Raw genomic sequence first — 25,331 nt, forward strand, 5'->3', positions numbered from 1 at the left:
TTGAATTACCTACCATTCAGATTCAAGGTTTATCTGTTATTCTACAACACAGGGTTGGACAATGAAATGCAAGTTGTTGTTGTTTTTTGCCACACAAGGGGAAAAAACTATTTTTGTTGGAGTGTGGTGGATGAGTCGAGGAGTCTTACAGCCTGAGGAAAGAAGCTGCTCTGTAACGGCTGTTGCTGGGGTGGGTTTTTATCCCTCTGACTCTGCTCCATAGCAACAGCGGCCGAGGCTCATGGGTATTTTAGCTTATAGGTCCGTTCGCCATGCAGTGCATGATTTCTCAGAGAAAAAGTTAGAATAGTTCAAACTGGTGGTCATGGAATAAGAACTATTTGATCGGGAGAGTCCACTGTATTTTCACTAAAGGAGGAAAACATTATTTATTTTTTTTAAGAACACAATTGGAAATACAGAATGGAAAAATACAAAGACAGATGCAGCAGCTCCTCTCGCGTCGCAATTCTATTCAAGAATTAGTTTTTTTACAAGTAAAGAATTATGGCACCACAGTTATTGTCCTGGTTGGAGGTATGATCCTCTCATATACTGGAGTAATCACCATTACCAATTTCAAACTTTAAAAGAATCTAACTTGTCCTACTTCGTATTGCCTGAAAACTGGACATTAAAGCACCACATTTTTCATGGTAATGAAGTTCATGGTAATGAAACCCAAATTGAAGAAAGGGATAATGACCATGGAAAGACCGACTCTGCCGTCATTCAACCGTCTTGAGTTGTCTGACAATGTTAACACTCCCAAGTCCAAAACAGGCCAATCTTTCCATCTGTACCAACCACGCAGCATAATAATAAGCGACTCCTCTGGTTGTATAGAAGTCTATGCTTCATGTGTTAAAGCTGCAATCGTTCTACTGTCCTCCAGGGGGCGACTCCTCTGGTTGTATAGAAGTCTATGCGTCATGTGTTGAAGCTGGATTCTCTCTACTGACCACCAGTGGTGACTCATCTGGTTTTATAGAAGTCTAGGATTCATGTGTTAAAGCTGCATTCTCTCTAATGACCACCAGGGGGCGACTCCTCTGGTTGTATAGAAGTCTATATAAAATGACTACTTCTCTCTTGATTTATTCCCTCAGTAAACATTATAAACATGAGTTTAATCTCTAGTGGTCTCAATGGTCTCAGTCTCTAGTTTCAAGTCTTCTTCAATACAGCATGAGGTTAATTTACTAAATTATGCTCTATTTAGAGTCAAACAGACCATAAAGCAGGGTGTGCTTTAGGGCGGGCTAGAAGGTGATTGACAGGTGTCACAGTTCATCTTCCATTTTCTCCTGCCACTCTGTCAGTCACACACTTAATCAGTTCATTCTGTTCACCTGTTAGTCAAACCCACCTCTTCAGCTCTATCACTCACCTGTCCACTCTGCTGCACCTACGTCAGTATTTAAGCCCCAGCGTCACTCACACCTCGTTCTCCGCCTTTATGCCAGACCTTGCAGCAACTACCCTCCGCCTGCTCTCCCGTCGCCGACCCTGCCGCTTTGGAGTTCCCCGCCATAGCCTTCTGTCCCGACCACAAGAATTGCCTCAGCTCCCTCTGGTCCCTGTCGGCCTTTTCCCTGTAAGCAGACTGTTGTCTTGTGAGGTCTGCCTGAATAAATCTCTGCTCTCTACTCCATTCTGTCGTATTGCATTTGGGTCCTTACACACCAACACATGTGTGTTTTTTAATAACTTTAACCCTTTCACAGTGTTCATAAAAGTGGTTGCTTAAAAATGTATTTTTCAGAGTTCGGTTGTACTTAGCTCCGAGTTAGCGACGGGCAACATGCAGAACTCAAGGCTTCAAAGCCAATGATTGATGTTACGATGATTATCCACTTATTATGTAACTTAAAGTCTATGATTGAGAAGCAGCATTTAAGGAAATGATGTCACCCATGCAAACTGCTGTTTTATGTTCAGATATTCTTACTTGGCTTAACCATCATAAGTCAATAAATTACATTTCTAGAATAGCAATTTATAAAAATGTCTTTCTCGCAGGAAACAGTAAATGTTCAGTTCTGACATCAGTTGCACATGCAGTTGCCTTTTCGTGAAGTCAGACCTCTCTAATGAACTTACGCCTGTCTGTTTCAATCCCAGGAGCTTAAATAAATCTCATGATTTCATCATTGTTATCATGGAATATTTTACTGTTAAACTTTCCAATATTGTTTTATCGCCCAGCACCAAAACCAGCGTTCGAGGGAGAAAAGCAATGTCATGTCGTAGCAGGTTAGCAGGAGTGAGCACTTGTGAGCCTATTGAAGCCGAAGTCAGAGGGCGGATGTTTCTCAGCCTTCAGTGAGCTGCTGCTCTGATCCTCCCCGCAGTTGTTTTGGGCTCCAGGAGGAGCGTCACGCCTCTTTTCCTTTTACAGGCAGCATTCCTGTCTTATCTGTGCAAGGCAGAAGGCCTGATAGAGGTCCGGCATCTCACAACCCATCTACAGCTTCTCTCTGAACACACACACACACACACACACACACTCCACAGTCACAAACTCCCTCACACACTTCACACGCCTGCTGAGGGCGGCTATTCTTTAAGGAACCGTCTTCAAGTCTCATCTGTGATAAGTTTAGTTTCTCCCCTCGGTGCGAGTGCTGGTGATGAGAGTCAACTGTGTGTGGAGTGACTCGATAAACAAAGTCCTCTGCACCACACATGTACAAACACACACACATACACACACACACACACACACACACACACACCATACACTCCAGAGTCAGACACTTACTGATGTGGCTACGTCTGGAAGTAACTATGTCAACTTCTCAAAAAGCAGTAGAAAGAAGTTAGGTCCTCTTATTTGTCCAATTAAGTGTCACATATTTAAAATAATATTAAATCTGTAATAAACCTTTTTCCTAAATATCACACTTGGTCCCTTGGTACCGGGCTGCACAGAAAGAATGAAAGAAAAACATTTTTGATTGATTATCAACGTCAGAAAGATGTTTTATTTTGAAAAATGACCGGATGCATCCGTCTGCCTTTGATCCTCTTGACACATGTCAAGAGGTCACGTGATACGTGATTACCCCAAAAATTAAACCCACAAAAATGAGTGACTGACGGCATAATATTGTTTGGTGAGGAACTAACGTTTCAGACAACACTGTTCTGGATTAAAATCAAGGCGTAATGTTGTATTTTTATGCACTTTATATTTGTTTTTATGCCGGGAGTATCATTTTATTATGTCATATTTATTATGTCATATTTATTACGTCATATTTATTGCCCACATTGTGAAGGCCGGTCCGTGAAAATATTGTCTTATACGAAAACCGGTCTGTGGTACAAAGAAGGTTGAGGACCGCTGGTCTAAGAAACTTATTTTGAGCTGGACATGTCTGTCCAATTTCCACTCAATCTTCCTGACTGTGTGAACCCTTTGGGGCACGAACCGTAATGAAATAAGAGACGCTGCGAGGGAAGCTCTTCAGATGGAGGATACTGGCCCCTCAACAGTAGAGTTTACAGGTTAGACGGCAGTGTGTACGAACATCACACATTATCCGTGATGAATGGGTTCAGTCTCTGTCCTGATGAGTCCTTCCAGAAGGAGGCTCACATCTCTTTGGCAGCAGGACCGGTTGTACCCCGGCTGCCCGCGTCCGGCTGTGATGGACGGCAGCCTCCACCTCTGCTGATGAGGTTCTGGGGCCCGGCCTCAGTGTGACGTCACTGAAGCAGAGAGCAGGCTTTGAGTGATGAGCTGTGTGTTGTCTCCGGTGAAGCTGCCTGAAAATCCCTCATTTGTTTCACAGAGGTTTGGCTTGCCAACAGTCTTAAGATTACTGCTTTTTGTCACAAAAAAGACCTTGATGACAAAATAAGTACACTCGTGCCAAACCATTGGAGCTTATGGGCAGGGAGCAAAGTAATTGGCTGCTCGTTCCCAGTTCTGGCTTTTCTCCGCTGTTTGCTTGAGACTCGACAACCTCCATCTTTTTCTGCTGGCAAGCTGGTGAGTTTTAAGATCTCAGTGAGGCGTATTTTTGGATGGCTGAAGAATGCTTGAAGGAGCCTCTTATCCCTCACAGCACTGATGGCTGTGAAGCGTGAGCATCACCTGATCTGATAAGATACGGCAACCTCTCTGCAGCTGGCCTCTTTCAGCCGCAGGAGACAATGTCTTCATTGTCTGTCTCTTTGGACACATGACGTAGAAGCACCAGTATTCCATAGGAGACTCAGTGAGCCATCCAGATATCCCATCTTCACTTGAATACCAACGCCTGTAAATATTCTGAGGTAACGTGTTACATTCTAAAGGTAAGGACTGGGTTACTGCTCCTTATCTAACCAACATGTTCCCCATTAGGGAACTGTCCCTTTAAGAAAAGATGATTGACCGCTCATCTGGTTCATAAAAACAATCAAATCAATAGATTTGATATATTTCTGAACGCCAATACCACATCATAACATGGAGACATCTAGATTGTGTATCTGGCCCAAGTTGTTCTCCGGGTTCTCATCAGTCATCACCTCTTCCTCTCTTTGTGGGACCGGTGGGTAATAATACATGAAAAGATGAACCATCCCGAGGAAATTCTCAAAGAGAATATGACTTTCACTGCCTTCAAATGGCTTCTCTTTTGGATTCCCAGCAGTGTATACGTGGTTGGACCCTGCTGTGAATGGCTCCTCCTCCCGCCACCATTAAATAACTTAATGGCTGCTTCTCTTTATCCAGCCAGATTGAGCACCACCAAAGCTGTCCTAAATGTGTTGTCACTCACAACAGTTTTAATGTAGAGTGACCGCCTTTTGTTACCTAGAAATGGCACGAATTGACTGACAAAGTACTTTTGCACACACAAAAAGAAAAGACAAACAATGAATACAATTGTATATGTGAATATAAGAAGAAAAATGTGCAAATTATAGTTCCAAGCACATTTCTCATAAAAGTCTTTATTACATTCTGTCTTTATTCTTAATTTCCCCGGTTAAGCAAACTCAAATGTCCAAGTTTATTTGTGAATTTAGGATATTATACATTTTCGCAGAATGACTGCTGCTTCTTGTTTCTCTTGTCTCGCAAATATTTTTCATACAGTCCTTTCCAGTTGTTCCTCTAGAATGAAAGTGGTCGTCCTGTAATTAAAGGTTTGGCGGCCTTTGCAAAACACTTCACCCCAAATGTCTCCCGTAGCTGTTCCCGTGGTGAGTGAATGTGTGTGAATATTAGTTACTCTTGATTGGCAGGTGGCACCTTAGCTCCTCCCATAAATGTATGATTAGGCTCATTGTAAAAAGAAGAAAAAAAGCCAGTCTTGTGCAGAATCGATCACCGGCGATCGACACGCAATGCATGCTGGGTAGATGTGTGTCCGACTTGATCCCGAATTGCTCTGACGTTTTGCACTCGTGGCTACTGCCACAGTAGCTCTCCACTGACTGCGTGGCCCAGTGCATGATGGGAAATGCCTGACTGTCGCCACATCAAAGAGCTTGGATTTGAACATAATGTGTTGTAGAAAATTCTTATTTTATGTTTTGTTGTAATACTTGACTATAAGTCTCAGGTTTAATCTAAAAACACATATTGTGTGGTTGATAATAATAAACCTTATTTATATAACACATAACACAAAACGAGTAGCAATGTATTTCACAGGCTGACGTAAAAAGAACAAAAGATAAATGCAGCTACACGCACATTTCTACATAAATATATATTTACAAACACATGTGAATAAATCCAAACGAGGTCTGTAAACTACAAGTAGCCTACAGATCGGAAACTAAGAGGAAGTAGCTTTTTCAGCTGCCTGTGACTTCCTGACTTCCTGTCACAGGCAGCTGAAAACTGTCTGACTTTGAGCACAGTTTTTTGTCAACGCCCTGATGATGAGCTGCTCTCGTCTCCATTCCAGACGAGAGCAGCTCATCTCCAATGAGCCTGGTGTTAGTTACTCCTGATGGGCATGTGGAACCTTAGCTCCTCCCATCAGTGTATGAATGGCTGTGAATGTGTGAATGATGTCATGTAGTGTCGCTTTAATTGGTTGGAATACTAGAAGGCGTACACTCCATTTACTAATAAATCGATTAAAAGATTATTTTTTACTCCAAAAGTGTAATTAACCATTTCATTCAAAGTTAATTTTCTCTTGAAACATTTTAAATGGATTTTCTAAGATGGCAGACAGACTATTTTATGGCTTTATGAGTGTGTTTTAGCAGCTCCAAGGACAAAAGATTTAACAAAAAAACAATATGTTGATTTGAAATACTGATGTTGGTGCATTTCTTTTGCGTTTATGTCATCAATCATACCGACCAATCGTGGAAGCTCTACACTGGTGTGTATACATAGTGTGTGCTGTGAGATCATTTGAAGATCTTGATGTACTGTAGGTAACTGACATCACAATACCATCAGTCACTTACAGTACCTCATGTGCTGTGTTCACCATATATATATTATGGAGGAAATTAAACTGACAGTTCCCCACAAAAGGAGTCTGCCATTGATCCCGGAAGACTTTCGGGTCCTTTTGACTTTGTCTCTGTCTTCTCGAGCTGAAGGTTTCTGCACTGAAGGAGTGCTGCTGCTGGATTGTTAGTTCATCCAGTGACACTCGCCAAAAGAACTGATCATGCTGCAGACAGTTTAGTAGAAGCCTGCAATAAACACAGCTGGTCCCTTTAGGCATTGTGTGAGAGATTGATCCTCTAGAAAACAACAAATGACACAGAGTATGAGGAGGTTACATCGCCACAGGAATATCATACACACGTTACAGAGAGTTTTTTGGTAAGACAGAACAATCCGCTTCACCGTTCAGAGTTCTTGGATGAATCATAGATGCCTTATTCTTCGGACTTGATGAACATATCCCGTTCCTGAAGTAAAATTATCACTGCAAGAATTGATTTCATTGGAGTGCAATAAACACCAGCCGGAATGACATTAACATCCTGTAGAATAAAGTAGCAATGTGGAAGCCCCCATGCGGTCGTCGTCTGTCACCTTTAAAATGAGTTAGCCATGGGGGCTCCTGCTAGCCACATGCAACCAGCTCCATCCATCCATCCATTTTCAATACCGCTTATCCTCATTAGGGTCGCGGGGGCGCTGGAGCCTATCCCAGCTGACATAGGGCGAAGGCAGGGGACACCCTGGACAGGCCGCCAGTCCATCGAGGGCAGCAACCAGCTCCCTCCACCTTTAATTACACGACACAGACACATGACATCCACTCACACTAGAATCCACACAAACTGAATTCCCTTTTCCCTGATTCCTCCGTTGTATAGGGGTGACAGCAGGCAGATATCTCAGACCCTGAACGAATCAAACCAACCCTTTAAACCGAGTCCCACCTGCTTTTCCAAGGCCCAACGCATTCTGTGACTTTTGAATGTCAGGAAGGTGCACTATGTAGTATGGGGTCAGATCAGTCTCAATAATTGCAAATGCACACAGAGAGATTTACAAATGCAAACACAAAGATTTACAAATGCGCACAGAACAATTTACAAATATGTTTGATTTACAAATACACACAGAAGGATTTACAAATAAATTAGACTCACAAATGCACGCAGAACGACGTGTCTGTGTTTATTTATTTGTCAATCGCACTGCATTTGTTTGTGGATTGCTTCACATGTGTGTGTGGATATATGATATATGAGACTCCCCTGCCGTGGCTAGATTCGCAAATGCATTTTTTTTTTAAAACAGACCTATCTTTAGCCAATCAGATGTCACCCTCATTTTCAACCAATCACATGAGCGTCATTCGCTTTATTTGCGCCTTAGAGGGGCGTGGCTTATCTCCGTGGCTTTACTCCGTGGAAACAGTTAACTTCCGTCATCCACTATTTCTGCTTTATACTTTGTTGTGGACATCCCATAAACGTCGGAACATCTAACGCCCACGTGTTTGGGTTCATAACATTAAAATCATAACATCACTCGTGGGCTCACACAGCTCGGTGACTTTCGCCGACGACGTCTGAATGACTGCGGGCGAACTTTTTCGCTTCGCTCTATTCGCGTCATTCGTGCCTCTACAAGATTTACAAGATTATACTTATGACTTACAACAATGGGGGTGGGGGTGTACATTAATTGTGTATCCCTCTGCAAATTGCGCAACTGTAACGCTGGCAGCCCCGTGGGGAGGGGAGGGGGAGATGCGCTCATGTGATTTGCTGAAAATGAGGGCGACATCTGATTGGCTACAGCTAGGTCTATGTTGAAAAAACGCATTTGCGGATCTAGCCACGGCAGGGGAGTCTCATAAATCCACGTGAAGAATCCACAAACAAATGCAGTGCGATTGACAAATAAATAAACACAGACACGTCGTTCTGCGTGCATTTTATTTGTAAATCTCTCTGTGTGCATTTGTAAATCAAACATATTTGTAAATTGTTCTGTGCGCATTTGTAAATCGTTGTGTTTGCATTTGTAAGTCTCTCTGTGTGCATTTGCAATTATTGAGACTGATCTGACCCCATAATGTAGAGGGCACCTTTTGATAGGTGTAAATTGAAGTCATTGAACACGGCGATATTATTTTATCCGAGGTGTTGGATCAAACAACTCTGTCATTTGCTTTCATGAATGAAGTAACAAGGCTTTGACTACTCTCTGAATCGGCCCCCGTCTGGCAGAGGAGAAACACAAACTTGACCAGCTCCAGCTGGTCCCCTTGGTCCTTTCATCCAAGCCTGAATAACAGCGGGGGTTCAGAGAAATCCATCGTCGTAATGTACAAGTTCACCCACAGAGCCAGTGATACATCCAGGCATAAAGCCCGGTAATGCATCAGCTACTGTAATCAATAATGATGGTTACTCAACACTGGGGCCACTGTCTCCCTGCCGCTTCAGATAATTCATCTATTTGTTTTTAATTTAGAGCACGAGCTGCACTTTGGCCAGGGAAGAGAGCTGATTTTAACCTCGCCGTTCCATTGTTTATGATACCAGCTTTTATTTATTTATTGTAAGAAGCTGAGAAGGCGAAAGCCCTTGTCTTGTATTTCTGGTGAGTCAGCAAGGTCGAGAAGCAGAACACAAGTGCCCGGTGCCTCTGAATCACTGCTGCTAAAGCACCCGTCCGTGTGTTGGGAGTAAAATGGGGGTCTATTGTCTTTTGGGCTTCATCAGTAAAGCACACACTTTATTAGCAATAAGGGCTCCTCAAAGTCAGAAGTAAATAATATTTAAGTTGATTACGAAATATAATGGTTCCACAAAGACCTTGATGGCCATTTTAGCATTGTTCTGTGTAGCTTTATGCTGAAATGGTTCCTCATAGATGACATAAAGGTCACAGAACCAGGGGGGAGGTGTATTAGGTGGGTGATAATAACATGTTATGCTGTTAGCTGGATATGAAGATTAGAGTTGGCAAAGTTCATTGTTTCTTACCCCCATGCTCTGGGTATTCATTAGAGACATGATCTCAAGGGATAGAAGCTGAAGCTACAGATCACAGTGTGAACCATCACATCACCTGGTGGTCCACACAGAAGACAATGAAATTAAAACAATTTAAAAAAAGCAAAACGTAAAATGTAAAAGCAGTATGTGTATACATTCCGTATACCTTCAGTAGCTCGTAGGGATGTAACGGACCGACTGTTCGGCACGCATGTGAACCGCAGATTAATTACACTGTTTAACCATCACAGTGTAAAATACAATCTTTTATTTCCTAATCATTTGAATTGTGTTATTTTTGTGAAGAAAAAAACCCACTATCAATTACTTTAACAAAGTAAAAGGATAACATTTAGAATTGTTGATGGTTTACTGTCTAACTGATTGTAGACAAGCTGAAATAATGAGACTAAACAACAAAGGGATCCCTATCTGCTAATATAGATCAGCGATGATCAGCAATTAGAATCTGCAGAAGAAATATGTGATCAGTGATCTCTAAAAGTTGTCTTTGCTCTCTTGTGTCTTGTGTGCTGATCAGATTTGTGATCTGTGACTCCAAACTATGAGTGTTATGTTCCATTGGGTGACTGTGGCACTGTGGTGAACAGGGTCATCCTTCAATCAGAGCATCTGGAGGTTCGATCCCCGGCTCCACTAGCCCATGTTGATGTGTCCTTGACCATTGCACCACTAGTAGCTAGCGTAGCATAGATGTGCTAAAGGTAGATAATGTTTTGCTAACGTACTCTGCTCATGTTAGCTCCACAGGTTTGTACATAGGAAGTAACATCTTAGAAACATAAATCTGCATCCAACATCTCCAGGTAACGAGTATCATTATTACACACGTTCACCCATGACTGGCTCTCTTTTTCAGATTCTGAAACAAATGCATGAGAGTCTATGGAGCAGAGCCGGTTAATTGTGGTTCGATGGTCATAGCTGGCCCACGCTACGCTATGATTAGCCAGTCTGCGCTCAAGGGCGGGATTTTGTGAAGGTTCAATTTAGATGCAAATCAAGTACATTGGTCTTGTACTTCCCTCTTTACATTCCCAATTTTCAAGACCAACCTTCCTTTCTTTTTTTTACTGTCACTTTCTCAATTTATCTTGTATGTCTATTAAGGATACGTAGCCCTGTCTACAAATAAGGTTTAAATAGTTTTCTAAACATTAAGTTAAAAGTAAATAAGTTTAGAAATAAGAGAGTCAATCTTTACAGTTCAAAGGTCAGAGTTCATGCAAATGACCATCGTTTGTATGCTGTGGACATAAAGTATGTGCCTTCTATCCAACAGCCTAACTTGTTTTAGTCCAGTAATCTGTCAATCTTACTGTTTGTGTGTTAATTGGGTTGTCATGAGACCAATCCAATCTCAGGGGCGGGACTTAAGTGGATCAAGAGGTATCGTGTGTTAGAGGAAGGCAGCAGCTAATTAACACTGGGAACCGTGAATATAGTATGAGAGCAATCATTTTCATAATAATAATATGCATTACTTCGTGGCTGATGAACAGTTATGCTTTGGTTTGGACTTGTGTGATCTACAAGAGGAGACGGACGTTTGTGACTGAAAAAGATGGAGAACTGTTGCTGCTGTTTCTTCTGACCATCACCCCACTTTCCCGTTTGTTGATATTGCGTAGTATCTCTTTTGATATGCCTTTCATAAGGGATCTGCATGTCATTTTGTTTGTTGTACAATCAATACCAAACTGTATTTTTAGGCAGTTGAAGTATCTTGGGTGTGTCAAAGTTCAAGAACTGTTTAAATCAGAGGTAAAATACAATTAAAACACAAGCTAAAAGGACTTAATAACTTACAAATGCTTTTATTTTGCTACTGTAATTCTATTGGAGGCACCGCCAGTTATTTCAGTTTTCAGAATAAGAGAGCAATGGTTGTACGAACCATTATATTAATTTGTAACCCAGGACCCCGCCCATAGTACTACTACACCTAGCAGATTCAAATAATACTATATAGCGATCCAATGTGAGGTCCTGGGACAGGGATGTCGTATGTGTACAGATTGTAAAGCCCTCTGAGAGAAATTTGTAGTTTGTGATATTGTGCTATATAAAATAAACTGAGTTGAATTGAAAAAGCTACATGGGACGGGTTACACTCAGAATTCATAAAAACACGAATCGTCAAATTCTCCAGTACTGTGGTGACTTTCCATGCATGACTTACCATGATTCAGATTCAACTAAATTGAACCAACTCCATTGCAACACTATACTTCCTGTTACTTACATAATACTTCACCCCACATGGAAATAAATAAAAGAAAATGCAAGAATCTAAGCATTTTTATATTTGCACCTTCACTAAAAAGTTGAATGTCAAATCATCAGTTCTTATACCTGTGGAACACTGGATCATCCATATACTGTATATATGTGTGTGTATGTATATATATGTGTATATATGAATGTATTTGAGGTGTATTGAAAACATTTTGTCAGTTGTTGTTGTTCATAAGAAGAGAAGTGTCCTAAAGCATTTATAGTACCAATCACATGCCAAATGATGGGATGTCTATGTCGACATTCCGAGCTGCAACATGTCATGATTGGGCTAGAAGCTTGTGAGGGGAAACCGAGGGTTAAAAGACAATTTTGGTTCACAGTGCATGAGTGGCACATCTGGCTGATTTTTGTCACGCGTGAGGGAGAGAAGCAATGGTTCCTTCAGCACCCACCAAGTCATTCCTGGAGAAGCAAAGGGGCTCCAACAACGAAGGGCGTCCCAGAAGTGCAAAACCCTCATCACCCCCCTCTGTATCCTCCTCTCTTCCTCTTTGTTTGTCTCCTTCTCTCATTCTGCTCTGAGCACAACCTCAGGGATGAGCTCTGATGTCTAAAGAATACATGAGAAACTGAAAATGTGATTTTCTTTTGCCCCAGATTACTGACTATGAATAGATCCCGGTGACAGACGACGCACAGAGCAAACCACAGTGCAGCAGTAATGCAATAATTATGGGACCTTTCTTTCCTTCATTAGATACAGTCTCACTGTGTTAAACAGATGGAAGAGCAATGCGGTTTTACTTTGTTACTGGTTTGAGAACTTTTGCTTTCATTTGAACACTGGCATTAGTACACATAACATTAGATACATATCTATTTATAAACAGGTGAAGAACCGGTATTGAATCCTCAAATGAATATTTGCGGATAATGATCGTCAGTAAAGCTCAAAACTGTAATTAATCCCTATGGATCAAAAGGGGTCCGTTACAACACTAGCAAGTGGGTAGGCCGGTAACCCATCCAATCCTTACATTTGGGTCATATGAAACACTATATACTATATTCATAATGATAATATTATGGAATTCGTAACAATACACTCCAATTAGATACATTTAGACAGTTTTAATTGCTGCAGGGAATCCAGGAAATGCCTCAGGGGAACAAAGTGCGACATGTCAACTATAAATTGCAATCAGACGCTATGATGTTGATGCAGGAAAGTGAAAGTATGTTCTCAACCTCGTGGGCCGTGGAGGTCCTGCCAAATGGTTCAATTCAATTTATTTTACATTGTTAATTTACAACGCTTGTTATTTGTATGCATATACTTAATAATTATCATTAATGAACAACATAGTAACTCAAAACAAGAACAATTTCATGATGTTTGCAGGTTGTCCGTGCAGACATTTGTCCGGTCCATATCTCCGGAACACTTAAGGGGTTTTCTTTAAATTTGGCACAAACGTCCAGCTGGAATCAAAGAGGAACTGATTCCAATTTGGTGGTCTCGAGTCCAAGATCACTGCGACATCATAAAGCACGTTTCTGGTCAAAACTCAAGAATTGATTCGCTCATCAAACTGCAAATCGGTCAAATATATTTTGATTTCATGTTTGTTTGTTTTTCTCTCATTCTTTTTTTACAATCAGAGGTTACAAAAAGGTTGAGGACAGCTGCTCTTGTGCTAGTCCATGTTCCCAGGCCGGATGATTGGGCTGATGATACAGCTGAGTCAGCAGTTTGGGCTGCAGGCCCTCTGGATGAAGCATGGGGGGCCTTGACAGACTCACACAAGCTTCCTTGTGGCCCTTTTCTTTTGAATTTCTTTCTACTGAGTCACTCAGCATGGACCCCTTATCAGCATGGATCGGACTTGTCTCGTCCCGTGGGTCTAAGGAGAAGAGTGTTTACCACACACACACACACACACACACACATTACCACACACACATCAAATCAGCCCCCATCATGGCGGCTCAGTCACTGACACCAGTAGTCATCCAGCATGCTGATAATATGGTTATGGTCCAGTTCCCTCTGCGCTCGTGACTCCTCTCCTGTATGTCCTTTTCATCAGTGGACTGATGAGGACTCTACAGACGATGTGAGTAGCCCTGGTGTGGTGGGTGGACAGGGCGGGAGAGTGTGTTTTCTGTCATAACATCGTCGGTACTCTGAGTGGGTACTAACAATATTCTCGGTGTGTGGGTGTGCAGAAAACAAGTCTGAGTTACAACTACATATATACTCCTGGAACCACAGGTTTCCTGTGCATTGAGGGAGCATTCGCAACATGTTGGATGCTTTTTGCCTTCAAATAAAGTGCTTCTCATAGACTGTGGGTTTGAATTTGCTTCAATTAATGATGGTGTGTACAGTGATATCGTAACCAACAGTAATAGTGCTAACACCGTAGTCAGTCTGCTATCAGGCTTCTAGAAGTATGCAGTTGTACCTTTTGTTCCTCATCCTTCTGCCCTCACGGCGTTTCCTAACACCGCCTCCTTCCAACTTCATATCAGAAACTGGAAACCACTAGATTTCAGGAGAGCTGTCTATCTGTTCTATCTCAGAAACACCTCCAGGGAATTTCTCTCAGGCACAACGTCCATGTTTGGTGGTCAAAGGTCACTGTGACCTCACAACACTCATTTTGGTGTCTGTGTGTGTGTGTGTGTGGTTGTGTGCGTGCGTGTGGTTGTGTGTGTGTGTGGTTGTGTGTGTGTGTGTGTGTGTGTGTGTGTGGTTGTGTGTCTGCAGTGTATTGACAGCCTCTGAGGAGTTGCAGCTGTAAACGCTGTTTTGATTTCATTCTGGAAGTTGTGTTATGGTTTTATTTGTGGTCTGTTGGTGTCTGGATATCTGTATTCCTGCCTTGGCACACAGAACATTACAGAATGTGCACATGTGCACGTGGAGACTCTGCAGCAGTAATTGTTCCGCCTCTAGATTCGGTGTCTCCCGCTTCCTCCACTTGAATCCCTGTGATCACATTATTTGATTTAAGATTTGTTATTTCCAGGAATAACAGCTGAGAGCTGCTGTTGGTTTCTGCTCCAGAGAGCAGCAGTGCTCACAGCTTCCTTTACTAGATACAGGCTAGAGCTCATGTATGGTGCAAGGTTATTAATGAAGCAGTACTTGAGTCCAGAATTATCTGTTTTAATGATATATTTCTGCTTGTTGATAGATATTTGTGATGTGTTTAAGGTGTAATGTTTGGTTATGTATGTCATATGTGGTGTCTATCTTAGCACTATAAAGATAATGTGTGTTCTCACTTTCATCCCTTGGATTCAATTAACTAATTTCCACCCACTTTTATCATGTGATCCATATCTGGATATTGTGAGGATTAACCAGTTTTACCGTAACAAAAGTCACGGTTCCTTAACGGCAGGAGGCCGTGGACATCAAACAGCTGTTTCAGAAAGTACGGACCTACCGCTCTGGTATGGAGGTTCAGAATGGTGCGTTCAAGCCCCATTCAGTAACAATTAGTATTGGGCGAAAGTTCATTTTAACATTATGATATGTTCTAATGTTAAATGTTTTTTTTGTTGAGAAACTTAAGAGATTTTCACAGCAATATAAAATAGATATTAGACAGTCAGATCTGTTTACACTAAACTTTAAGCCAATTCTAATGCATCGTTTAAGCTACCAATGCCAGGAGTTGTTAATCAATAAAAATGCAATCTTTTGTTTCCTAATCATCTTAACGGTTAGACTGGCTGTCAGAGGGTCTCTGTCTGATCCGGGTGAGACTAGAAGTGCTTAATCTTTTCAATCCACACCGACCTCCGGTCAGCCTGAACGCTTTACTCTGAACCAGCTGTCCAATTGTCTTGACCGGGAGAATCAACAGCAGAAATGTAATGGACAGTCCAGCAGGTGAACAGCTGTGGCTTTGCTGGGTTTTGTCTTTTAATACCCTTAAGCTCTTCTCAGGCTCCTCTTGTCCCCGACATCAGTAATGCTCAGGAGATGGTACCAGTGATGTTCTGGGTGGTCTTAACCCCCCGCTGTCCTGTCCCGTACACATCCCATACCAGTTTGTAATGTTTGCAGTCAGGATGCTTTCTAGTGCTCCTCTGTAAAGGTTACAAATAATGTAGCACATACATGTTGTCTTCTTAAGTCTCCTTAAGAAATACAGCCGTTTATGAGCTTTCTTCCCCAGGATGGAGATGTGTGAGGACCATGTCAGCTTGTTTGTGGTGCTGATTCCCAGGAATGTATAGCTGTTAATCTCAGCTCCACTGATGTAGACAGGGGTATTTCATCACCTCCTGTGTATTCAATCATCAGCTCCTTGGTTTTACTGATGTTGCGCAATAGGTTGTTCTCTGAACTTCCCAACAGAGTTCTCTTCATGTTTGGGGGAGCAGTCGTGGGTGTACAGCGTGAACAGGAGGGGGCTGAGCACATAGCCCAGAGCAGCTCTGGGGTTCAACACTACAGTGGAGGAGCTTTGCCAATCCGAACTGCCTGGGGTCTGTTTGGGAGGACAATAAGATAAGCAGGGGGCAACCTCCGGTTCTGCCGAGTACAGCCGATGCGGAAGTGTCTTAAGTTTCTTAAAACTTGCATTCTCTCTACTGACCACTCGGCCTTCATTTTGGTCTCGACTACACACTGATAAAATGTCATGACTGCATCGTGCATGGTTGTGATGTTATCACAAGGACAGATAGACAGACGGCATGATGACTCAAACACAGTCCCACAAGGTGAAAACAACACCAGCGTCACAGCTGTGAACGTATCAAATTGAACATCTTTAATACCTAAGATACAGGAATACAAACTAACCTCCTGCATAAATGTCCACATCAAAATGCTGAACTACAATTGTAAGATAACATGACTCCTTTCGAGCTCGGACTCATGTAAATCTTCACCAATGACCTGTCACTGCAGACGAGCTCTGCCCTGACCCGTTGACAAATTGATGTTTCTTGTAAGGTAGTTTCTCCATGTGGCAGCAGTGGGGAAAAAAACCAGCTGCTGTGCACACTGATAATTGTGTTATAGCCATGCTGAGTGTGCCCACAATTATACTAGCCCAGCCTTTTGTCCACTTTTTCAGAGGAAGAAAATTACTTAAATGTTCCATTTTACTTCCTGTTTTGGCAGATCATCGGATCTGTTCTGTATCATTTCACATGTCCACAGGTTTAGAGTCGTTGTCTCAGCGGTCTGTTCATTACAAAGAGAAACATACTTAAGAGGTATATAACATTTGCCCAGGTTTACAGATATCCATCTTTAAGATGTTCTGATGCCTGCATAGAATTCAAATATTCAACAGCCACATTTCTGCAACAACAAAGTTCCTCAATGATCCATAGAATACTTTGTCTACAAAGACTACCTCTGTGACAGAAAGTAGTTCCAATCAAAACTAGGCAAAAACTATCTCTTTGGCTTGATACCTTTTAGAGTGTTAGTACTAGGGTGGGACAAGGAGGGGAAATCTAAAAACAAGAAGAAATTGAATTTTGGTAGAATTAATCCTTTCCATCTCAGCATCATGTCCAGGACATAATTGGTTACAGTCTCAATACCACTGCTTTTACGCCGCGGCTCTTTTCCATATTGGATATTGTCTTGCATAACGTTTCATCATGTTGATGAGGGAACAGCTCACTAGCAAGTAACTAATTATGAGTTAGAATTAATGGGAAATAAACAGAGTGATATTCTTTTTAAAAGTAGGATGAATTCATTCCTTCTTTTAGGAAAATGTTTTGAGATATTTTTAGACCGTCTTGTAGTCCATTAGAGGTTGGACAGAACTGGATACTCTGAAATTTGACAAAATCATACTAAGTGGAAACAAGGGAATGTTGAAATCTGATTCTCACGTTGTCAAAAATGAGGGTCCATGGAACTTTCATCAATGGCTGGTCTAACTAGACAAACTCCGGGTCTGAACTGACTCCTCTGGTTGTATAGAAGTCTATGCTTCATGAGTTAAAGCTGCATTCTCTCTACTGACCACCAGGGGGCGACTCCTCTGGTTGTATCGAATCAGAATCAGCTTTATTGGCCATGTATGTGTGCATACATGGAATTTGACTCCGGTTACACGTACGCTCTCATCGTACATACATATTTAAATTACAAATGACAGGATACATATAAAGACATTAAAGACAACAATAGCAACATGTATGTACAATATAAACAATAACAACAGTGAATTGGGGATGTAGTGCAGAAAGGTGGTAAATAGTGCAAGTAGTGCAGATGGAGGTGATTAATTGTTCAACAAAGTGACGGCCAGTGGGAAGAAGCTGTTCCTGTGTCTGGTGGTTTTGGCGTACAGAGCTCTGTAGCGCCTACCAGAGGGGAGGAGTTGGAACAGCTTGTGTCCAGGGTGTGAAGGGTCTGCAGTGATCTTTCCATCCCGCTTCCTGACTCTGGAGGCGTACAAGTCCAGGATGGAGGGCAGGCTGGAACCAATAGTTCTCTCTGCACACCTGACTATCCGTTGTAGTCTGTCTCTGTCCTGTTTGGTGGCCGATCCAAACCACACAGTTATTGAAGAACAGAGAACAGACTTGATTATGGTGGAGTAGAAGAACAGGATCAGCAGCTCCTGAGGCAGGTTGTACTTCCTGAGCTGGCGCAGGAAATCCAACCTCTGCTGGGCCTTATTCCGGATGGTGTTGATGTTGGAGGCCCACTTCAGGTCCTGGGAGATTGTGGATCCCAAAAACCTGAAACCGCAGACACAGTGCTGTTGAGTATGGTGAGGGGGGAGTAGTGTTGGGGGGCTCCTCCTGAAGTCCACTGTCATCTCCACAGTTGTGGGCTTGTTCAGCTCCAGGTTGTTCTGACCACACCAAAGAACCAACTGTTCAACCTCCCGTCTGTACACAGACTCATCACCGGTCCTGATGAGGCCGATGACCGTTGTGTCGTCTGCGAACTTCAGGAGTTTACCAGACGGGTCCCCTGAGGTGCAGTCGTTGGTGTAGAGGGAGAAGAGCAGTGGAGAGGGCACACGTCCCTGGGGGGCGCCAGTGCTGATAGACCGGGTGCTGGATGTGATTTTTCCCAGCCTCACCTGCTGCTCCTGTCTATCAGGAAGTTGGTGATCCACTAACAGGTAGAGGCGGGCTGAGCTGGGAGAGTTTATGGTGAAGTGGTGGTGTTGAACGCTGAGCTGAAGTCCACAAACAGGGCCCTTGCATATGTCCCTGGGGAGTCGAGGTGTTGCAGCACATGGTGCAGTCCCATGTTGACTGCATCATCCACCGACCTGTTTGCCCGGTAGGCAAACTGCAGGGGGTCCAGCAGTTGCCCTGTGATGTCCTTCAGATGGGTCAACACCAGTCTCTCAAAGGATTTCAGGACCACAGACGTCAGGGCGACGGGCCTGTAGTCATTCAATCCTGTGATGGAGGATTTCTTGGGGACCGGGTTGATCATGGAGCACTTGAAGCATGATGGGACTTCATCGTTTGAAGATCTGCGTGAAGATGGGGACCAGCTGGTCGGTACAGACTTTCAGGAAGGAGGGGGACACACCGTCTGGGCCCGGAGCCTTCCATGATCTTCTGTCTGTGAAAGAGCCGACTCACATCCTCTTCGCAGATCCTCAGTGCCGGAAGGGGATTGTTTGGGAGAGGTAAGAAGGAGGCAGAGAGTGTAGGTGGTTGTTTGATGATGGGGCAGTTGGGTGGTGGGGGGGTGGAAGTGGGCTTATCAAACCTGCAGTAGAAGACGTTCAGGTCGTCAGCCAGTCGGTGATTGTACTCAGTGCGGGGGGTTTGTCTGTAGTTCGTGAGTACTTCCAGGCCTCTCCAAACTGGCGAGGGGTCGTTGGCTGAAAAATGTTTTTCCAGTTTTCCAGTGTAGCTCTTCTTAGCTACCTTGATCTCCCTCATCAGGGTGTTTCTGGCCTGGTGGTACAAAGTCCTCTGTAGGCCTCATCTTTACCCCGACGAAGCTGCCTGAGTCTTGCAGTGAACCAGGGTTTGTTATTGTATGTGCAGAAGGTTTTAGACGGCACACACATGTCCTCACAAAAACTAATGTATGATGTCACAGTGTCAGTGAGCTCATCGAGGTCTATAGCAGCAGCCTCAAAAACACTCCAATCAGTGGAGGCCAAGCAGGACTGTAGCTCCAGCTTGGCCTCAATGGTCCATCTCCTCACCGTCTTCACCACAGGCTTTGCAGATTTTAGTTTCTGCCTGTAGGACGGGAGAAGATGAACCAGACAATGATCAGAGAGTCCCAAAGCTGCACGAGGGACTGAGCGGTATGCGTCCTTTAGAACAGTGTAGCAGTGGTCCAGTGTGTTTTTGTCCCTGGTGCTACATTTAATATGCTGTCTGTATTTAGGCAGTTCTTTGCTGAGGTTTGCTCTGTTGAAGTCCCCAAGAACAATGAGATGGGAGTCTGGGTGTTTGTGCTCCATGTTGGTTACGCGGTCCACTCGGAGGAGTTGGAAGCCCGCAGATGTAGTGCGCTGTCCGGGATTTGCACACCGAGCCAGGTTTCAGTGAAGCACAGGGCGGCAGATCTGCTAAAGTCTGTGTTTGCTTTGTTTAGGAGCAGCAGCTCATCCATCTTGTTTGCCAGAGAGCGGACATTCGCCAGGTGGATGGATGAGAGCGCAGTTCGGAATCCCCGCTGACGCATTTTAACAAGCGCTCCTGCGCGCTTTCCCCATCAGCGTCTCCAGGAAATTCCGAGAAGAGCCGCTGCTCCTGCAACCAGAATCTCTGTAAAGCTTTCCGGTTCTATGAAAAACTGAAAAAGTTTGACCAGTCGATTGACGGAAGTTTAAAAGTTCCTCCCTTCTGAATGTGATCAGAGAGGGAGAGCTGGAAACGAGACAAACAAACAAAAACAGAAAAAGTAAGAGAGAGCGCAGTACCGAGGCAGCCATCTGCGGCGCCATTTTACATCTAAGTCTATGATTCATGTGTTAAAGCTGCATTCTCTCTACTGACCAACATGGGTCCGGTCTGAGAGTTTTCCGTACTATCGTCTTAGAACTTTCACAATGTGTGTTCACTTCATAAAAGTTTGTTACATTTTGGTCAAGAAATATCTTATTCAGCTTTTAGTTGTACCTGTACAAGATGGAAATGGCCAAATTGTCGAACTTGAGGCTTTAAAAATTGTCACTGTGTTTGAGAGAGCTGTTGAATGTTCTGCCTCTGTGCGCGGTCGGTCCAGAGCAAAGATGTAATTAATTAACTTGGCTATTTTTTGTGTTTAAAAAGACCTGCATATACCCACTGATTTTTGTGGGGAAATTGTGTGAAGCAACCCAGACACTTGATCAAAGGTTAATCAGTTTTCAGAATTTAAAAGTTATTAGCCAAGGTTCCCTGGCTGCAATTAAAAATGTCAAATTATATGAAAGCTTATTTTGACATATCCCCTCCCAGTTGGCGATAATGCTTGAAAAGGGAGGTAGAGGACAGCGGCATTTGATGTTTGACACACAGGAAGTCACTGCCGATTGATTGGCTCTCGTTAAACTAGACATTCACCTCCTTAATGTAAAATGTTTCATCTGTTCCGTCCTTGGGAATTCATCCCCACAGACTCTGGCTTGCTGTGTGAAAATAGGCAGATGAAAGACCAACTTGATTTTTTTTCATTCTCTTTTCCAAATGCATGAAAGTTTCTGGCAGCAGAAGTGAAAAGGAATACCACCAGATTAAAATAATGAGGGTTTAGAGGACCTCAGTAGATTCACATGAGTCACATTTCCCTCTTATCTTTCACCTTCTTAGCCCCGCAGAGAAGACAGGAGGGAGGGAGGGCTGTATTTTAACTTTAGGCCCCAGCTGAATTCAACCCCGTGCTTGTCTGCTTTTTTAAATGCATAGAATAACCTTTTTAAACATCCTGTGATGGATACAAAATTGCCATGCATGAAATAATAATTAGAGCGTTGGTTGTCGCTGGAACCCCTGGCTGCTCTGGCAGGGCCTTGCAAGCCCGAGGCTGTAGGCGGAGGCGCCAGTCTGATAGGGGGTGGGGGGAGATATAACCTGCTGGGTGTTCTCAGCTGGAACTATCATCCTGTACCCACACCTCCACCACCACCACCATCCTGCTGCCATTTTGCTCTTGTCACAAGCTACTTCATCTCTGCAACTGCTCTCCACTCATCACTCAGGAGCACCACTAGAAAAGAATTATCTGCTATCTGAGAAGAACAGGCTTTTCCAGAGGCTTTTAATGGACTCCCAGCAGCCGACAGAATGCATGTTGCTGTATTAACAAGGCATGTTTGAGCAGTGGTGGAGCATGCATTAACCTGTGCTCTGTGATGTGTGTGGGCAGATATTTTCTTAAGGGGACATATCAGGTTTGATGTGCATCTGAAGTGCCTTTGCCTTTGAGTGCTTTCTATATTAAATACTGCCATACAGAGGTGTCAAGTAACAGTACAAATAATTTGTTACTTTACTTAAGTAGAAATTATGGGTATCTATGCTTTACTGGAGTATTTATTTTTCAGACAACTTTTTACTTCTACTCCTTACATTTTCACGAAAATATTTGTACTTTCTACTCCCTACATTTTAAAAATAGCCTTGTTACTATTTCATTTTGGTCTGTTTTCATTTCGGCTCGTCATCGCTCAAAAACACACACAAAAAAAACCTAGCCAGATAAATCGCGCCATCCGGATAGAGTGAATTTGATTCTGGTTGGATGAGAAGTATAAACATATAACATTCCGACACCCTATTGGTTTTCTACGCGATGCACCTGCTGATGACACAAATCGACCGTTACAAATCACGTCACTCTCCAGCAAGGACAGCAGAAAAGCCTCTTACAAAGATGTCCGTGTCAGAGAACTCGAGCGAAATATCCCACTCTCAACCAAGTATCATTACAAACTGTTAAAGCGATTTAGAACGCGCTCTTGCACCCGACATGTATATTTTCCACACGTAAAATCAACAAGCACGTATCATGCTACTTCCTGCCTTCAAAGTAAAAGCACTTCTTGTTTCCATGCTCTTCACAATAAAAGTCAATCATGTAATCAAACAAGTTACAACAGTGGGCTCTGTGTGAGATTTGATATTCGACTTTAGGCAAATGTTATCTGAGCTTATATTATTTCTATATTGTATTGTAATAAAATGTGATAATTTTCAATGGGCATATATGCAGCTGAAACGGGTAGCCTAGTGCATCCCACATTTTTCAACATAACATTTTAATACAACATTATAGTAATTATGGCCTTTAGAAAAATGATTGTTTTGGGGGGAGGTTGGGTAGTGCACTATAGACTCCTGAGACGCCGCTTAAGAGTTTGTCCTTAATGGAGAAAAAAATTCCCCTTACATTACTTTTACTTTTATACTTTTAAGTAGTTTTGAAACCAGCACTTTTACACTTTTACTTAAGTAAAAAGCTTGAGATGATACTTCAACTTTTACAGAAATATTTTTAAACCCTTGTATCTATACTTCTACTTGAGTAATGAATGTGAATACTTTTGACACCTCTGCTGCCATAGGAGCTTGAAATGACCACTTTATTAGATCTAGATGCAGTATGTTAGTAAAGCTAGGCTTGGTACCTGGTTCATGCAGTCAGCTGAGGCTGAATGCAGTTTCGGACCAAACCTGTCTGGGGAGCTCCTTAAGGAATTATCTACCATCAAGGGGCTTTTTTTCTGAATGCAATTGCACCAGACAATAGATCCTGATCTCACGTCTCCAGAAAGGACAGCGGCGAGTTTGCTACATTCGATACGTTGGATACGTTCGATACAAACTCTCTTAGCTTTATTACTTGTAATATAAAAATAAAAACAGAACTGTTACATGCCACAATTATATGAACAAAAGCAAAATAGGTGTCATGAAATTATCTTTTTTTATTTCAGTTTGAATCAGCTTCTTTGGCTCAGTGGTTGTATGTTGTGCTACTGGGTTAGTTGTGGTGCTAACTTTACTGGATTAGTTGTCTGTGCTAACTTTAGTGGCTTACCTGTTACATTACTGGGTTAGCTGTTGTGCTACTGGGTTAGCTGTGGTGCTAACTTTACTGGGTTAGTTGTGGTGCTAACTTTAGTGGCTTACCTGTTACATTACTGGGTTAGCTGTTGTGCTACTGGGTTAGCTGTGGGGCTACTTTACTGGCTTAACTGTTACTTTACTGGGTTAGCTGTTGTGCTAATGTTACTGGGTTAGCTTTTGTGCTTGTGGGTTAGCCGTTGTTCTGCTGGGTTAGCTCTTGTGCTAACGTTAATGGGATAGCTTTTGTGCTTGTGGGTTAGCCGTTGTTCTACTGGGTTAGCTGTTGTACTTTCACGACATACTCCTCTCACTGCAGTGTAGATCTATGCATTGTGGCGTTAGCCATGAGTGCAGAACATAAACTATGCTGTCACTCCTATTCAACGCCTTACTTCAACGCCTTACATATTCTACAATCAGAAAACAATCTGTATAATAATCGGCTGACTGAAATTTCATTCATTTTTAATTATTTAATAATAAGAACAACACACATTAATCATCACTTCTGTAAACATGTCAGTGTTAGTTAGCTGGCTAATTTCCAACTGCAGTTCTTTGACGTTGATGTAATCTTATTAAAACCAATGAGGGGATGTTTAATATTTACAGACAAATAACATTGTACTCATCATCTTACAGTAAGGAGACAGCAACATGTTGTAAACATACCTCCAGGTTAGTCAAACATGTTTTAAAGACAAATAAAGATGAACTGTAAAATCCTCTAGGCGAAAATCCATCACAGTTTATAGACTCTCTTCCTGCCACCGCTTTCACACCATCTAACAGCACCGTCACAGACCAGAAACCACAAACTGCATTCAGGATTTCATCTAAATGCACTCCTTGTCTCATTTGCTTTGCAAAATGAACTGGCTGACAGCACAATAATGCAACTTAGGCCATTGTCTCAACCTTAATGTTGCCTCTTTCCCTCTGTCTCCATTCTTCTCTGTGTCCCTCCTTCTTTCTTCTTTTTCTTTTTCTCTGTCTCTCGACCACACAGGAGGCCATTGTAACAGGTCTGCTGCCAGAGACAACCTACTCTGTGACTGTGGCTGCTTATACCACTAAGGGCGATGGAGCTCGCAGCAAGGCCAAGGTGGTCACCACCACAGGAGCAGGTGTGAAATTCAAGTTTTTACTTTTTGTTCCTCCCATCTTAACGGTTTACTGTTTCTGCCAACCACTATTGTTGTGGTGTGATTAGATTCAGACAAAAATAACAATTTGGGTTCAAAACAACCACTTTGTTGAGATAAGGGAACCTTTTTCGTCATGCTTTAAAGTTAGTCTCAAGGCCGGTCAGTCTTGATTTTAAAAAGAGGTCAGGAACCACAACTGCAATGCAGTTAATAACTTAACTGCTCGTGCATTGTCTGATTTTTTTGTTATCATCAAACTGTTGTGAATTAGAATATAATTCACCTCTGCAATACCTTTTGATTATTTTATCAAGACATTTATGATGGTACCCTGCAACATACACGCATATACAGTATATAAGGGGGGAAATAGAGATGAATGAAGAGGAATTCTTAATTGTTTTCCACGGTTGTTTTTATAGGAATGTGGAT

General features: G+C 42.6%; 1 protein-coding gene across 12 annotated transcripts in view; it reads left to right on the plus strand.

Moving 5' to 3' along the window:
- Positions 1-25,331, plus strand: part of ptprfa (protein tyrosine phosphatase receptor type Fa) — a 273,794-nt gene that overhangs the window by 178,032 nt on the left and 70,431 nt on the right. For all 12 annotated transcript variants that reach the window (XM_034530507.1, XM_034530506.1, XM_034530510.1 and 9 more), the window contains one exon: positions 24,761-24,878. In XM_034530507.1, the coding sequence (XP_034386398.1) occupies positions 24,761-24,878 (118 nt within the window). The remainder of the gene's footprint in view (positions 1-24,760; positions 24,879-25,331) is intronic.

Source organism: Cyclopterus lumpus, chromosome 4, assembly GCF_009769545.1.
Source record: "Cyclopterus lumpus isolate fCycLum1 chromosome 4, fCycLum1.pri, whole genome shotgun sequence".
In the NCBI taxonomy this organism is placed as follows: Eukaryota; Metazoa; Chordata; class Actinopteri; order Perciformes; family Cyclopteridae; genus Cyclopterus; species Cyclopterus lumpus.